Below are 17,858 nucleotides of genomic sequence, written 5' to 3'. Positions count from 1 at the left end.
CACCTCACGTGTCCGTGTGTACCGTCACTGTCACACCTCACGTGTCCACGTGTACCGTCACCGTCACACCTCGCGTGTCCGTGTGTACCGTCACCGTCACACCTCACGTGTCCGTGTGTACCGTCACCGTCACACCTCGTGTGTCCGTGTTTACCGTCACCGTCACACGTCACGTGTCCGTGTGTACCGTCACCGTCACACCTCACGTGTCCACATGTACCGTCACCGTCACACCTCACGTGTACCATCACCATTCAACATAGAAAATAGGTGCAGGAGTTGGCCATTAGGCACCGAGCCATTCGGCCCTATAAGCCCATTCGACCTATTCTTTCATCGTATATCACACCCGCCATCCCGGGAATTAACCTGGTGAACCTACACTGCGCTCCCTCAATGGCAAGAATGTTCTTCCTCAATTTAGGAGACCAAAATTGCACACAATACTCCAGGTGTGCTCTCACCAGTACAACTGCAGTAGGACCTCCTTGCTCCTGTATTCAAATCCTCTTGCAATTTAGGCCAATTTAGCTTTCTTCACTGCCTGCTGTACCTGCATGCTTGCTTTCAGTGACTGATGTACAAGCACGTCCAGGTCTTGTTGCACCTTCCCTTTTCCTAATCTGACACCATTCAGATAATAATCTGTTCTTGCCATCAAAGTGGATAACACCGCATTTATCCACATTATACTGCATCTGCCATGCTTCTGCCCATTCACCCAACCTATCCATATCACCCTGCATCCTCATAGCATCCTCCTCGCAGCTCACACTGCCACCCAGCTTTGTGTCATCCGCAAACATGGAGATGCCACATTTAATTCCCTCGTCTAAATCGTTAATATGTATTGTAAATAATGGGGTCCCTGCACCGAGCCTTGTGGCACCCCACAAGTTACTGCCTGCCATTCTGAAAAGGACCCACTAATTCCTACTTTGCTTCCTGTCTGCCAACCAGTTCTCTATCCATGTCAATACCTTACCCCCAATACCATGTGCTCTAATTTTGCACACTAATCTATTGTGTGGGACCTTGTCAAAGCCCTTTTGAAACTCCAGATACACCACATCCATTGGCTTTCCCTTATCCATTCTACTTGTTACATCCTCAAAAAATTCCAGAAGATTAATCAAGCATGATTTCCCCTTCATAAATCCATGCTACCTTTGACTGATCCTGTCACTGCTTTCCAAATGTGCTGCTATTACATCTTTAATAATTGACTCAAGCATCTTCCCCACCGATGCTAGGCTAACTGGTCTATAAATCCCCATTTTCTCTCCCTCCTTTCTTAAAATGTGGAGGTACATTGGCTCACATTAACATCAATCCTCACGTGTGCGTGTGTACCCTCACTGTGGATCCTCACGTGTGCGTGTGCACCCTCAGCGTGGATCCTCACGTGTGCGTGTGCACCCTCACCGTGGATCCTCACGTGTGCGTGTGCACTAACCATCAATCCTCACGTGTGCGTGTCCACCCTCAGCGTGGATCCTCACGTGTGCGTGTGCACCCTCAGCGTGGATCCTCACGTGTGCGTGTGCACCCTCACCGTGGATCCTCACGTGTGCGTGTGCACTAACCATCAATCCTCACGTGTGCGTGTGCACCCTCACCGTGGATCCTCACATGTGCGTGTGCACCCTCAGCGTGGATCCTCACGTGTGCGTGTGCACTAACCATCAATCCTCACGTGTGCGTGTGCACCCTCACCGTGGATCCTCACGTGTGCACTAACCATCAAAGCTGACGTTGCCTGTTGTACTTGATCATCATGACAGGAATGGTCCCTGCGTCAGTGCGCAGTGCAGCTGAAAGTGTCACTGAGAATCTTGCCCCCTCTTCAGGCTGAAGACCATCGAGGTTGTGATTCGCGGCACGCAAGAGGCTGAAGACCTGGTGAAGAAGTACGAGAAGCAGCTGAAAGATGTGAACAGTGTTCCCGCTGATAGCTCATCTCTGGAGTCCTACAAACAACAGCTGAAGGTGGGTGTGTGTGTAGGAGTGTGCACAACATCATGTCACAAGCAAGCAGCCACCTCGGAAGTGACAGGATGCTGGCTGACTCGCTGTGTTCCTCTCCCCCCAACCCAACGTACCCTCACCCTAATGTTTGGAGCCAGTGACCACTGTTCAGTTTGGTTTAAGATAGTTATGGATAGGGACAGAGAGGGTTAAATGCTAAATTGGGGTTAGGCCAACTTTGAGGATTAGGTCTCGCTCAAGCTGACTGGAGCAGGTTATTTGAGGGGAAAGGAACATCAGCCAAGTGGGATGTTTTTAAAAGTGTACTGCCAAAAGCTCAGGATATGTACATCCCCATTAGAGTGAAGGGCAAAGCAGGCAAACGTCGGGAAGCTTGGCTGATGAGAGAAATAGAGGCATTGGTTAAGAATAAAAAGGACGCATGGGACAAGTTTAGGCGGCTAGGATCAAGTGTATCCCTGGAGGAGTTTTGGGAACTATGTGAAAAAGGACATCAGAAAGGCAAAAGGGGCCAGGAGATAGCTCTGGCAGATAGCATTAGTAGCAATCCCAAGAGATTTTATAAATACATAAGGGGGAAAAGGGTAACTAGAAATAGAGTGGGACCCCTCAGGAATCAAAGTGGTGACCTCTGTGTGGAGCCACGGGAGATGGGCAAGGTCCTCAATGAATATTTCTCCTCTGTATTTACCGAGGAGAAAGGCAGGAAGACGGAGGAACTTGGGGCAGTCAATGGAAGTGTCTTGAGAGCAGTCAGTGTAATGGTCGACGAGATGCTGAAGGTACTGTCGTGTATGAAGGTAGACAAATCTCCAGGGCCTGATCAGTTATATCCGAGGACATTGTGGGAAACTAGAGAGGATTGCTGGAGGCCTGGTTGAAATTTACGAGTCGTCTTGAAATACAGGAGAGGTGCCGGAAGACTAGAGGGTGGCAAATGTTGTGCCTCTATTCAAGAAGGGCTGCAGGGAAAATATTGGGAACTATAGGCCGGTGAGCTTAACATCTGTAGTTGGTAAATTACTAGAGAGTATTCTGAGGGATGGGATATACAGGCAGTTGGATGGCTGATTAGTGATAGTCAGCATGGTTTTGTACATGGGAGGTCGTGTCTCACAAATCTGACTTGAAGACGTGACCAAAAAGGTTGATGAGGGCAGAGCCGTAGATGTTGTGTACATGGATTTCAGCAAAGCATTCAACAAGGTTGCGCATGGTTGGCTGCTCTGGAAGGTTAGATCGCGTGGGATCCAAGGAGAGATAGCTGAATGGATAACATATTGGCTCCATGGAAGGAAGCAGAGGGTGATGGTGGAAGGTTGCTTCTCAGAATGGAGGCCTGTGACTAGTGGTGTGCGTTAGGGTTCGGTGCTGGGCCCGTTACTGTTTGTCATCTAAATCAATGATTTGGATGAGAACATACAGGGCAAGATTAGCAAGTTTGCTGAGTCGGTGGTTTTACAGACAGTGAAGATGGTTGTGAAAGATTGCAGCAGGATCTTTATCGATTGGCCAGGTGGACTGAGGAGAGGATATCTCAGTCTGAAGAAGGGTCTCGACCCGAAACGTCACCTATTCCTTGTCTCCAGAGATGCTGCCTGTCCCGCTGAGTTACTCCATCATTTTGTGTCTATCTTCGATTTAAACCAGTATTGCAGTTCTTTCGTACACCCCTGCCCCAACGTACCCCCTCCCCAACCTACCCCCTCCCCAACCTACCCCACACTAACCACAGCTGAGCATGGCTGACCACTAGTGTTGCTGCCTTTGTCCAGGGCATGCGTGTGAAGGTGCAGGGACACCAGCCTCTCTTCGACAGCCTGGAAGGGGAGCTGGGCAGTGCACGTGCAGTGAGCGAGCGGATGTTGCAGAGCCACAGTGAGAGAGACGTGGACCTGGAACGGTACCGGGAGTCCGTGCAGCAGCTCCGCGACCACTGGCAGGCTGTCCTGGGGCAGATCGACAGCCGTGCCCGCGAGCTGGAGCAGCTCGGACGCCAGCTCCACTACTACCGCCAGGCCCACGACTGGCTACTGCAATGGATGCAGGGGGCCAAGGAGCGGCAGGAAAAGCTGCAGGCAGTGCCCATCAATGACAGCGGTGCATTGAGGCAGCAGCTGCAGCAGGAGCAGGTGTGTACTGGGGGAGGGGGGGGGGGGGGCACTGGGGGGGGGGGGGGACACAGGGGGAGGGGGGAACACTAGGGACAGTGGGGGAGAGGGGGATACTTGGGGGGAGAGTGGGGGACAGTGGGGGAGAGGGAAACTGGGAGGGAGAGTGGGGGACACTAGTGGGGGACACTAGTGGAGAGGGGTGGGAGGCGGGACACTAGTGGAGAGGGGGCCATGGGGGGAGGGGGGCGGTGGGAGGCAGGGGGGGGGGGGGGACAGGGGGGGAGAGGGGGGACACCTGGGGGACACTAGGGGGAGGGGGGGGCAGTGGGAGGAGGGGAGGGGGGCAGTAGTGGAGAGGGGGGGGGGGGACAGTGGGGGCGGTGGGAGATAGCGAGGGGGGGGGGGAGGGGAGAGGGGGGACCTGGGGGAGAGGGGGGGACACAGGGGGGGTGGAGGGGGCAGGTGTGGGACTGCAGAGGGGTCGTGGGAGAGAGGGGGGAGTGTTGGACGAGGGGATACTGGGGGGGGGAGAGAAGCACCACAGAGAGGGGGGACAGGGGGTTGAGCTGACTGTGACCACCTGTTGCACGGTCTGCTCTAATCCAAGCGTTGTGCTTTTGTAGAAAATCTTGCAGGAGGTTGAGAAGAACAGAGAGAAGGTGGACGAGTCTGAGAAACTTGCCAAGCAGTACATCGATGCCATCAAGGTAAACGCACAAGCGTTGACGTTTTGTAGCACACACTTGCACGGAGGTTGAGAAGAACAGAGCAGAAGGTGGACGCGTCACAGACACTTGCGCGCAGCAGTACACACGATGCCATCAAGGTACACACACACGCACACACGGACACACACACGCGCACACACACGCGCGCACAGACACGCGCGCACACACACACGCGCGCACACACACACGCGCGCACACACACACACGCGCGCACACACACACACGCACACGCACAGACACACACACACACACGCGCGCGCACACACACACACACACACACACACACACACACACACAGACACACACACACAGACACACACACACAGACACACACGCACACACACACACACACAGACACACACACACACACACACACACACAGACACACGCACAGACACACACACACACACACACACAGACACACACACAACACCCACACACACACACACACACACACACACACACACACACACACACAGACACACACACACACACACACACACACACACACACACACACACACACACACACACACACACACACACAGCCAGACACACACACACACACACACTTCGTGATAACAGCACATTTGGAAAGCAGTGACAGGATCAGTCAAAGTCAGCATGGATTTATGAAGGGGAAATCATGCTTGACTAATCATTGGTAATCATTTTCCAATGTTCTCTCGACTCTGGATCAGTTCCTGTGGACTGGAGGGTAGCCAATGTAACTTCACTTTTTAAGAAATGAGGGAGAGAGAAGACGGGTTAGCCTTTTGGGCCTGTCCCACTTAGGTGATTTTTTTTTGTTGTCTGCTGGCGACTTGACAGTCACCGGCAGTCTGCTGAAAAATCACCTAAGTGGGACAGGCCTGAAAAACAGGCAACTGGAACGGCGACTGTCTGAGTGGAACACACACAAACACATCGCTTCCTTCACCAGCCCGTTATGCAGGCGGGGGAAAGGGCCAGCAGGCGGAGCACTGTCTAAAAATTTCACATGGTGCAAAGCCAAGGTGATACAGACACACACCGCGATGAACAGGAAGGTTGGCGCTGTAATTAAGATGGTTAAAGCACAGTGTGTGGTAAGTCCTTTTAAAAAGGGGGGGAGAAGGAGTGGAGATAACTTTGAAGAAGCCAGAGATACACGGCTGTGAAGTTTGGTAGACATTTAACGTTGCCGGTGGGTTATCCTTGGTTCTGAAAACGACTGCTTACCTTTTTTTCCCCAATGAGCCAATGAAATTCACCGGTCAGCACTGGCGCCAACCTACGAGAACCTTCGACCTCCTGACCTTCAACAATCCATTAGGACCTCCTGGCGACCCACCTACGGCACGAGAATTCTCGCTGCTCTCCATGGCGGCTTCATTCTCGTTGCCACAAATTTTTCATCATGTTGAAAAATTTGCGGCGACCATAATGAGGCCGCGACTAGTTCCCAGAATGCGGGAACCCCTCGCGACCATGATGGCGACTCCCCGGCAACCACCCGCGAACATGTGGCGACCATGTGGTGACTGCATAGTCTCCTGCAGTCACCTAAAAAGTCACCTAAGTGGGACAGGCCCATTACATCTGTAATGGAGAAGATGCTTGAGTCGATTAATTAAGTTGTTATAGCAGCGCATTCGGAAGGCAGTGACAGGATCGGTCAATGTCAGCATGGATTTATGGCTGGCAGTGACTACTGGGGTGCCGCAAGGCTTGGTGCTGGGACCCATTATTTACAATATATATTGACGATTTAGACGAGGGAATTAAATGTAATATCTCCAAGTTTGCGGGTGACAAAAAGCTGGGTGGCAGTGTGAGCTGCAATGAAGATGCTATGAGGCTGCAGGGTGACTTGGATAGGTTGGGTGAGTGCTTGGCAGATGCAGCAAATGCTTGGCAGATGCAGTATAATGTGGATAAATGCATGGTTATCCATTTTGGTGGCAAGAACAGGAAGGCAGATTATTATCTGAATGGTGTCAGATTAGGAAAAGAGGAGGTGCAACGAGACCTGGGTGTGCTTGTACATCTGAAAGTAAGCATGCAGGTACAGCAGGCAGTGAAGAAAGCTAATGACATGTTGGCCTTCATTGCGAGAGGATTTGAGTTTAGGAGCAAGGATATCCTGCGGCAGTTGTACAGGGCCATGGTGAGACCACACCTAGAGTATTGTGTGCAGTTTTGGTCTCCTAATTTGAGGAAGGACATTCTTGCTATTGAGGGAGTACAGCGTAGGTTCACCAGGTTAATTTCAAGGATGGCGGGACTGACATGATGAAAGAATGGGTCGACTGGGCTTGTATTTACTGGAATTTAGGATCAAAGGGGATCTTATAGCAACATATAAAACTCTCAAGGGATTGGACAGTCAAGATGCAGGAGACATGTTCCTGATTTTGGTGGAGTCCAGAACCAGGGGTTACAGTTTAAGAATAAGGGGTAGAGCACACACCAGCCTCTCACACTCACACACACACACATTGGCTTCATGCATGCACGCGCACATACATGCACACAACCGCAAAGCACACGCATGTGCACACACCCGCCAAGCAGATGCACGAGCACACACACCCGCTCGTACGCAGATGCATACACAGATACACCGGCTTCACACAAGCACAAGCACGCATGCAGATGCACACGCACGCATACACACACACACAAGCACCTGCATGTATGCAGACGCGCACACACACGAACGCGGATGTGTACACACACGCACGCTGACGCACACACACGCATACTGACGCTACATATACGCACACGCTGACGAATACACGCACACACGCACGCTGATTTACATGCATACACGCACGCTGGCGCGCATGCACGCTGACGCAGAGACGCACATGCTGATGCACGCTGGCACACTGACGCAGACACGCACATGCTGATGCACATGCTGACACACACACGCAAGCTGATGCACACTGACACACCCGCACGCACTCTGATGCCACAAACACTGACACACCTGCACACTGACGTACGCGTGTGCACACGAGCGCACACTGACGTGCACACACGCACAAACCCTTATGCGCAAACGCACCCACACTGACGCACACACACACACACTGATGCACAATGCACATACCCTGACACACACACACACACGCCTCACACGCACACAACACACACGCCTCACACACACACCGTGGATTCTCACGACTGTCTCTGCATTTCAGGACTATGAGCTCCAGTTGGTGACATACAAAGTCCAGAGTGAACCTGTGGCGTCTCCTGTGAAGAAGCAGAAGCTGGTCTCGGCATCAGAAAACGTCATTCAGGAGGTGAGAATCCAGTCACCAACATCTCTCTCCCCTGGAGAACTTCCCACGCATCCAGTAACATCCAGTAACATGTCCCCCACCCCCTCCTACCCCCAGCCTGTTTGACGCTCTACCCCCAGCCTGTTCTGCGCTCTCTACCCCCAGCCTGTTCTGCGCTCTCTACCCCCAGCCTGTTCTGCGCTCTCTACCCCCAGCCTGTTCGATGCTCTACCCCCAGCCTGTTCTGCGCTCTCTACCCCCAGCCTGTTCTGTGCTCTCTACCCCCACCTGTTCGACGCTCTACCTCCAGCCTGTTCTGTGCTCCCTACACCTGGTCTATTCTGTGCTCTCTGCCTCCAGCCTGTTCTGTGCTCTCTGCACCCGGGTCGTACTGTGCTCTCTCTCCCCCCCCGGCCTGTTCTGTGTTCTCTACCCCCTGCCTGTTCTGTGCTCTCTGCCCCCAGGGTTCGTACTGTGCTCTCTCCCCCCCGGCCTGTTCTGTGCTCTCTACCCCCAGCCTGTTCTGTGCTCTCTACCCCCAGCCTGTTCTGTGCTGTCTACACTCAAGCCCGTTTTGTGCTCTCGTTGCAGGTTGTGGATCTGAGGAGTCGCTACATTGAGCTGATGACACTGTCCAGCCAGTACCTGAAGTTCATCACTGTCACCCTGCATCGGCTGGAGAATGAGGAGGTGAGGCTACGGCATCTGGGAGCAGAGACAGTCTGTGAAGTGGTCACTGACAGTCTGTGTAGTGGTCACTGGCAGTGTGTGTAGTGGTCACTGGCAGTGTGTGTAGTGGTCACTGACAGTGTGTATAGATTCAGATTCAGATTCAGATTCAATTTTAATTGTCATTGTCAGTGTACAGGTACAGAGACAACGAAATGCATTATAGAGGTCAGGGGCAGTGTGTGTAGGGGTCAGGGGCAGTGTGTGTAGGGGTCAGGGGCAGTGTGTGTAGGGGTCAGGGGCAGTGTGTGTAGTGGTCAGTGGCAGTGTGTGTAGGGGCAGTGTGTGTAGGGGTCAGGGGCAGTGTGTGTAGGGGTCAGGGGCAGTGTGTGTAGGGGTCAGGGGCAGGGGTCAGGGGCAGTGTGTGTAGGGGTCAGGGGCAGTGTGTGTAGTGGTCAGGGGCAGTGTGTGTGGGGGGCAGGGGCAGTGTGTGTAGGGGCAGTGTGTGTAGGGGTCAGGGGCAGTGTGTGTAGTGGTCACTGGCAGTGTGTGTAGGGGTCAGGGGCAGTGTGTGTAGGGGTCAGGGGCAGTGTGTGTAGGGGTCAGGGGCAGTGTGTGTAGGGGTCAGGGGCAGTGTGTGTAGTGGTCACTGGCAGTGTGTGTAGGGGTCAGGGGCAGTGTGTGTCAGGGGCAGTGTGTGTAGGGGTCAGTGGCAGTGTGTGTAGGGGTCAGGGGCAGTGTGTGTAGTGGTCACTGGCAGTGTGTGTAGTGGTCACTGGCCGTGTGTGTAGGGGTCAGGGGCAGTGTGTGTAGTGGTCAGGGGCAGTGTGTGTAGGGGTCAGGGGCAGTGTGTGTAGGGGTCAGGGGCAGTGTGTGTAGGGGTCAGGGGCAGTGTGTGTAGGGGTCAGGGGCAGTGTGTGTAGGGGTCAGGGGCAGTGTGTGTAGGGGTCAGGGGCAGTGTGTGTAGGGAGTGTGTGTAGGGTCAGGGGGCAGTGTGTGTAGGGGTCGGGGGCAGTGTGTGTAGGGGTCGGGGGCAGTGTGTGTAGGGGTCAGGGGCAGTGTGTGTCAGGGTGTGGGCAGTGTGTGTAGGGGTCAGGGGCAGTGTGTGTAGGGGTTGGGGGCAGTGTGTGTAGGGGTCAGGGGCAGTGTGTGTAGTGGTCACTGGCAGTGTGTGTAGGGGTCGGGGGCAGTGTGTGTAGGGGTCGGGGGCAGTGTGTGTGTAGGGGTCGGGGGCAGTGTGTGTGTAGGGGTCGGGCAGTGTGTGTAGGGGTCGGGGGGCAGTGTGTGTAGGGGTCGGGGGCAGTGTGTGTAGGGGTCGGGGGGGCAGTGTGTGTAGGGGTCGGGTCAGTGTGTGTAGGGGTCAGGGGCAGTGTGTGTAGGGGTCGGGGGCAGTGTGTGTAGGGGTCAGGGGGGCAGTGTGTGTAGGGGTCGGGGCAGTGTGTGTAGGGGTCAGGGGCAGTGTGTGTGTAGGGGTCGGGGGCAGTGTGTGTAGGGGTCGGGGGGCAGTGTGTGTAGGGGTCACTGGCAGTGTGTGTGTAGGGGTCAGGGGCAGCAGTGTGTGTAGTGGTCACTGGCAGTGTGTGTGTAGAGGTCAGGGGCAGTGTGTGTAGGGGTCAGGGGCAGTGTGTGTAGGGGTCAGGGGCAGTGTGTGTAGGGGTCAGGGGCAGTGTGTGTGTAGGAGTCAGGGGCAGTGTGTGTGTGTAGTGGTCACTGGCAGTGTGTGTAGGGGTCGGGCAGTGTGTAGGGGTCGGGCAGTGTGTGTAGGGGTCAGGGGCAGTGTGTGTAGGGGTCAGGGGCAGTGTGTGTAGGGGTCAGGGGCAGTGTGTGTAGGGGTCAGGGGCAGTGTGTGTAGGAGTCAGGGGGCAGTGTGTGTAGGGGTCGGGCAGTGTGTGTAGGGGTCAGGGGCAGTGTGTGTAGGGGTCAGGGGCAGTGTGTGTAGGGGTCAGGGGCAGTGTGTAGGGCAGTGTGTGTGTAGGGTGTGTAGTGGGGCAGTGTGTGACCGCATGGACAGGGGGCGGTGTGTGTCAGGGGTCAGGGGCAGTGTGTAGGGCAGTGTGGCATGGGTCAGGGGATGTGTGTAGAGGTTGGGGCAGGGTGAGCAGTCAGTGTGTGTGAGGGGGTCAGTGTGTGTGTGTGGTGTGACCGCATGGACAAAGGTGGACGGTGTGGGTCAGTGGTCACAGCGAGGGGTTTGTGATAACGTGTGCGGCATGTGGATGGGATGCTTGCAGAGGTTGGTCAGGGTGAGCAGTCAGTGTGTGTGTGGGTCAATGTTTGTGTGGGTCAGTGTGTGTGGGTCAATGTATGTGCGTGTGGTGTCAGTGTGTGCGTGTGGGTCAGTGTGTGTGAGAGTGATTCGGCAGAGGTGTGACTGAACAGGGGAATGAGTGAGCATTTGTGCGTGTGTGAGTGTTGGTTGACTAGGAGCAGTAGTATGATGTGCGAGTGTGAGCAGGGTTGTTTGTGTGTGGTGGTTGACTGTTGCGTTGGTATGAGTGTGAGTATTGATGTGGGTGTGAGCAGTGATTAGTATGAGCGTTGGTTTGAGTGATGGTGAATGAGTGGTGGTGCGTGTGAGCGTTGGTGCGAGTGTGAGCTGCCTTTCCTAGCTGCCTGAGCTGAGCTGTTCCAGGCTGACACTTCTCCCTGCTTTCTCGTGCAGCGCTTGCCACAGCGAATGTGTGTGTTGGTTGGCGGCCGTGAAGGTAATTGCGCTTTGTCACCCTGCTGTTGCTGTCTGTGCATGCTCACTGCTGTCCCTGCCGCACCATCAGTCACTGTGTCTGCGCCCACCCTAGCCATAGAGCGGCCCTGTGTCTCCCATCCACTCCCTCACCTCGGGCACAGGCTGGTGGTCTTCAGGGTCCAGGGTGCTGTGGGCGAGAACCCTGTCCATGGGATCGGTGGTCTGTGTGACTGTGAGCTGGTAAGGGGAGATGGGTCAGGGTGACCAGCAGTCCCTGCAGGGGATGGGTTGGTCGGGGGATTTATTGGGCAGGTGGAGCGTTGGTGAGTGTGGCGTTGGTGGTCGGGGGGGGGGGTGGGGGGTTAGTGGCTGAGGGGGTGTGAGGTTGGTGGGTGATGGAGTGAGCGTTGGGAGTGGTGAGGGGTGGGGGGATAGGTTGGTGGGGATGGGATGGGGGAGTGATGGGTTGAGGAGGAGGGGTGCGAGTGGGTTGGGTCTAGGGAGGAGGGTTCGGGGTTGGGTCGAGAGGATCGTGGGGGTTGGGTCAGCGTGGTGATGGGTTGGGGCCGAGGTAATTGGGCTTTGTCACCCTGCTGTTGAGGATCTGGGATGGGGGATGGGTTTGGACCATCGGTCAATGTGTGTCTGGGGACCCTAGGGTAGAGGGGGGTCAAGGGGGACGGGTTGCACAGGGGTGGTGTGTCTGGTCCAGGGTTCGAGGGGGGTGAACCCTGTCCATATGGGTGGGTCGGGTGGTCTGAGGGGAGACGTCAGGGAGATGGGTCCTGCGGGGGATGGGTTGGGGGGGGGATGGGTCGAGGGGGACGAGTTGAGGGGGGTGTGTCGGGTGGGTCAATGGGGACAAGTTGGGGGATGGTGTCGGGGGAGTGGGCCGGGGGGATCGGGTCGAGGGGGACAGTTTGGGGGATTGGGGGGATGGGTCGGGTGGCACAAGTGGGACGTGTTGGGGGATGGGTCGGGGGGAGTCGAGAGGGCAGGGGGGGGGATGGGTCGGGTGGTTTGAGGGGACGGGTTGGGGGATGGGTCCGGGGAGTATTCGGGGGGGGGATTGGTCGGGTGGCTTGAGGGGGCGGGTCGGGGGATGGGTCCGGGGAGTGGCCGGGGGGGGATGGGTCGAGGGGGACGGCGGAACAATCATCCCAACGTGATTTAGTCCTTTGGCGAATCCTCCTCCACAATCTGGCAGCCGGTTGGCTGTGGTATGAGGCCGCCAATCCTGGGTCAGGTTGGAGTGACGTGCTATGGGATGGGGCCTCAGGATCACGGGGATGGGACGGGGTCAAGTGTCACCATCAAGGTTTGGCTGCTCCAGGGTTGTGTGAGTGTTGATTGCCGGGATATTCCATGCCCTCTCCCATCGCTGTGCTGTGGTGATATTGCCCTGTGGTATTCCTGCCCTCCACTCCCAACATCTCTGCAGCTTTCTGTCATCCTGATGTCTTGTGTTGTTCCTTCCAGTGAGATCCTGTCCGCCCCTCACACGCTGTGCCCCGCTGCACCCTGTGCACCCACCCACCTTCCCACTGGTATTCCAAAGCACCCTGCCATTTCCCAGCATTCTCACCCCCAGCTGGCATCTGACATTCCTGCCAGTGGGATCCAGAGCCCCGTCCTCTCCCAGAGGGATCCAGAGTTCCCTCCCCTCTCCCAGTGGGTGTTGTGGTGTTGACCTCACATTGATCAGGCAGTTCCTGCTCCCGGTGGGAAGATGGGCTGAACAAGACCCAGCCCCGGCTCGCTGTGTGATGGTGAACGGGGTCTTCACAACTACAGTAATCTCTTCCACAGTGTGGGAATTCTCCCTCACTACCCCTGCCCCTTCACTACCCCTGCCCACTACTAACCCTGCCCCCCCTCACTACCCCTGCCCCCTCCTCACTACCCCTGCCCCCTCCCTCACTAACCCTGCCCCTAACCCTGCCCCCTCACTACCCCTGCCCCCTCACTGGCCCTGCCCCCCTCACTAACCCTGCCCCTCACTAACCCTGCCCCCTCACTAACCCTGCCCCCTCACTAACCCTGCCCCCTCACTAACCCTGCCCCCTCACTAACCCTGGTAACCCTGCCCCCTCACTTGGTCCTACCCCTGCCCCCTCACTTGGCCCTGCCCCCTCACTTGGGCCCTCACTAACCCTGCCCTCACTAACCCTGCCCCCCCTGTGTGTTGGTGCCCCCTCACGGGGTCTGCCCCCACACCTACACTTGGTCCTCTTCCACACTTGGTGGGCCCCCTCACTTGGTCCCTGCCCCCTCACTTGGTCCTGCCCCCTCACTTGGTCCTGCCCGCTCACTTGGTCCTGCCCCCTCACTACCCCAGCCCCCTCACTGGCCCTGCCCCTCACTAACCTAGCCCCTGTGTGTTGGTGAACGCGGTCTCCACACCTACACTCCTCTTCCACAGGGTGGGAATGCTCCCTCACTAACCCTGCCCCTCACTGACCTTGCCCTCGTGTGTTGGTGAACGGGATCTGCATAACTACACTCATCTCTTCCACTGCCCGAGTCCGCTCCCTCACTAACCCTGCCCTTGTGTGTTGGTCTTTAGGAAGCTGCTGAGAAGATGAAGGAGGAGGAACGTCGGCGGCTGGAAGAGGTGGAGGCGCAGTTGGAGAGGCAGAAGGAGCTGGCTGCGGCCCACGCCAAGGCCAAGGTAGAGGCAGAGAAAGCAGCCAAGGAGCTGCAACAGAGGATCGAGCAGGAGGTGACCAGGAGGGAGGCCGTGGCAGTGGATGCTGAGCAACAGAAGCAGAACGTGCAGCAAGAATTCCAGCAGCTGCAAAGCTCCTCTGAGATGGAGATCAGGAAAAAGACTGTCATGGTGGAGGAGGTGCTGCTGAGCCGTACCAAGGTGGAGGAGGAGATCCGCATTATCCACATCCAGCTGGTGACAGCGCAGAAGCAGAAGGCGGCGGCAGAATCAGAGCTGCTGCAGCTAAAGAATCGCGCAGATGAGGCAGACCGGCAGAGGAAGATGGCCCAGGATGAGGCAGAGAGACTGCTCCGGCAGGTCAATGATGAGACGTCCAAGAAGAAGCAGGCAGAGGAGCAGCTGAAGGTGAAGATCCAGGCGGAGAGGGACGCAGCTCGGGAGAAGCAGAAGGCCTTGGAGGACCTGCAGCACTTCAAGAACGTGGCGGAGGAGGTGGAGCGGAGGATGAAGCAGGCAGAGATTGAGAAAGAGAAGCAACTGCTGGTGACCCAGGAGGTGGCCCGGAAAAGTGCAGCGGCTGAGCTGCAGAGCAAGCGCATGTCCTTCGAGGAGAAGACACTACAGCTGGAGATATCCCTGCAGCAGGAGCACCAGACGGTGGCCCAGCTGCAGCAGGAGGCAGCTGAGCTGAAGAGGCTGCAGGGGGGCGCAGAGATGGAGCTGGAGAAATGGAGGCAGAAGGCAGACGAGGCTCTGCGCCTGCGGTTACAAGCAGAGGAGGTGGCTGTCCAGAAATCACTGGCGCAAGAGGAGGCAGAGAAGCAGAAGGAGGAGGCAGACCGGGAGGCGAGGCGCAGGACAAAGGCGGAGGAGTCGGCGCTGCGGCAGAAGGACATGGCAGAGCAGGAGCTGGAGAAACAGAGACGGCTGGCGGACCAGACTGCCGGGCAGAAGCTGGCTGCCGAGCAGGAGCTCATCCGGCTGCGGGCAGAGACTGACAACGGGGAGCAGCAGAGGTTGCTCCTGGAGGAGGAACTGTACCGACTGAAGAACGAGGTGAACCAGGTCCTCAACCAGAGGAAGCTGCTGGAGGAGGAGCTGGCCCGGGTGAAGGCCGAGATGGAGACCTTGCTGCTGCTGAAGGTGAAGACGGAGGAGGAGACCCGGTCCACCTCGGAGAAGACCAAGCAGATCCTGGAGAAGGAGGCGGAGAGGATGAGGCAGCTGGCCGACGAGGCGGGCAGGCTGCGGGCTGTGGCGGAAGAGGCTAAGCGGCAGAGGCAGCTTGCCGAGGAAGAAGTGGTGCATCAGCGCAGCGAGGCAGAGAGGATCCTGAAAGAGAAGCTGGCAGCTATTAACGAAGGAACCCGTCTGAAGACGGAGGCTGAGATGGTTCTGAAGGAGAAAGAAGCGGAGAACGAGCGCTTGCGGCGCCTGGCTGAAGACGAGGCCTTCCAACGGAAGCTTCTGGAAGAACAAGCCATGCAGCACAAGCAGGACATTGAGAAAAGGATTCTGCAGCTGAGGAAGAGCTCGGATGTGGAGCTGGAGCGGCAGAAGGTGGTGGTGGAGGAGACCCTGAAGCAGAGACGCATTGTGGAGGAGGAGATCAGGGTCCTGAAGCTCAACTTCGAGAAGGCCTCAGAGGGCAAGTCAGACCTGGAGATCGAGCTGGCCAAGTTGAAGAGGGTGGCTGAGGAGACTCAGCGCAGCAAGCAGGAGGCGGAGGAGGAAGCAGAGATACAGCGAGGGATGGCGGCCGAGGAGGCGAAGAGGAGGCAGGAGGCAGAGCGCAGAGTAAAGGAGATCCTGGCGGCAGAGGAGGAAGCAGGGCGTCAGCGGCAGGCAGCCCTGGAGGAGGTGAAGCGGCTGAAGAGGAGGGCGGAGGAGGCGTGGAAGCAGAAAGAGGTGGCAGAGCAAGAGGCAGACAAGCAGGTCAGCCTTGCCCAGGAGGCGGCCCAGCAGCGGTTAGTGGCCGAGGAGAAGGCGCACCAGGCAGCCGTGCAGCAGAAGGAGGAGGAGTTGCTGCAGAGCCGGCTGCAGGAGCAGAGTGCGCTGGGCAGCCTGCGGGAGCAGGCCGAGCAGGCCCGGCGACTGGCCGAGGAGGCCCAGAAGGCCCGGGTGCAGGCAGAGCGTGAGGCCGCCCTGTGCCGACAGCAAGCCGAGGAGGCGGAGCGGCTGCAGCAACAGGCTGAGCAGGAGGCTGGCCTCAAGGCCCAGGCCCAGCAGGCCGCCGAGCTGCAGAGGAAGGAGGCTGAGCTGGAAGCTGAACGGAGAGCACAGGCCGAGCAGGCAGCTCTGAAGCAGAAGCATGCCGCTGACGCCGACATGGAGAAACACAAGAAGTTTGCGGAGCAGACCCTGCGGCAGAAGGCCAACGTGGAGCAGGAGCTGACCAAGGTCAAGGTGCGTTTGGAGCAGACGGACCACCAGAAGGAGGTGCTGGACGAAGAGCTGCAGCGGCTGAAGGCTGAGGTGAGCGAGTCCATGAAGCAGAAGAACCAGGCGGAGGGGGAGCTCCTGAAGGTGCGGGTACAGATGGAGGAGCTGATCAAACTGAAGGCCAGGATTGAGGAGGAGAATAAGATGCTGGTGCTGAAGGACAAGGACAACACCCAGAAGCACCTGGCGGAGGAGGCAGAGAAGATGCGGCAGCTGGCAGAGGAGGCGGCCCGCCTCAGCGTGGAAGCCCAGGAGGCTGCCCGGCAGAGGAGACTGGCCGAGGAAGACCTGGCCCAGCAGCGGGCTCTGGCCGACAAGATGCTGAAGGAGAAGATGCAGGCCATCCAGGAGGCGAGCAGGCTCAAGGCCGAGGCTGAAATGCTGCAGAAGCAGAGAGACAAGGCGCAGCAGCAGGCCAAGAAACTGTCCAAAGACAAGCAGGAGATGCAGCAACGTCGCCATGAGGAGGCAGAGGAGTTCCAGAAGGCTTTGGAGGAGGAGCGGAGACGGCAGCAGGAGATCAGCGACGAAGCCGATCAGCTGAAGGCTCTGGTATCGGAACTGACAGATGCCCAGGGCAATGCAGAGAGGGAGGCTCAGAAGTTCAAGGATGAGGCAAAACAGATCGCCTTGAGGCTTCATGAAACTGAGCAGAGCACCAGGGAAAAGAACAGCATTGTGGAGAGACTGGAGCACAAGTGGAAGCAGAGCAAGCAGGAGGCGAGCGAGTTGCAGAAGGCTATCGCTGAGCTGGAGAGTGAGAAGGAGAAGCTGAGGAAAGAGGCAGAGTTGCTGCAGCAGAAAACCAAGGAGGTAGGTCCTGACCTGATCTGATCCTTGCTGACCTGACCTGCACAATCAGTACCTGCCTTCTCCCCATATCCCTTGATTCCCTGAGCCCTAAGAGCTAAATCTAATCCTCTCTTGAATGCATCCTGTGAATTGGCCTCCACTGCCGTCTGAGGCAGAGAATTCCACAAATTCACAACTCTCTGTGTTGAAAGGTTTTTCCTCATCTCAGTTCTAAACGGCCTACCCCTTATTCTTAAACTGTGCCCCTGGTTCTGGACTTCCCCAACATCGGGAACATTTTTCCTGTATTCTGTCCAATCCCTTAATAATTTTATATATTTCTATAAGATCCCCTCTCATCCTAAATTCCAATGAATACAAGCCCAGTCGACCCATTCTTTCATCATATGTCAACCCCGCCATCCCGGGAATTAACCCGGTCAACGTACACTGCACTCCCTCAATAGCAATGATATCCTGGAGTGGAGGAGGG

General features: G+C 56.6%; 1 protein-coding gene across 1 annotated transcript in view; it reads left to right on the top strand.

The window, feature by feature from the left end:
- The window catches only part of LOC129705367 (plectin-like), a 224,428-nt gene that overhangs the window by 188,269 nt on the left and 18,301 nt on the right, over window positions 1-17,858 (top strand). The window contains 6 exon segments of the mRNA XM_055648915.1: window positions 1,851-1,989; window positions 3,765-4,121; window positions 4,727-4,810; window positions 8,022-8,126; window positions 8,697-8,795; window positions 14,027-17,386. Of these exon segments, the coding sequence (XP_055504890.1) occupies window positions 1,851-1,989; window positions 3,765-4,121; window positions 4,727-4,810; window positions 8,022-8,126; window positions 8,697-8,795; window positions 14,027-17,386 (4,144 nt within the window).

Source organism: Leucoraja erinacea, chromosome 2, assembly GCF_028641065.1.
Source record: "Leucoraja erinacea ecotype New England chromosome 2, Leri_hhj_1, whole genome shotgun sequence".
Lineage (NCBI taxonomy): Eukaryota > Metazoa > Chordata > Chondrichthyes > Rajiformes > Rajidae > Leucoraja > Leucoraja erinaceus.
The sequence above is the reverse complement of the archived record's forward strand: the minus strand, read 5'-3'. Positions and strand labels throughout refer to the sequence as shown.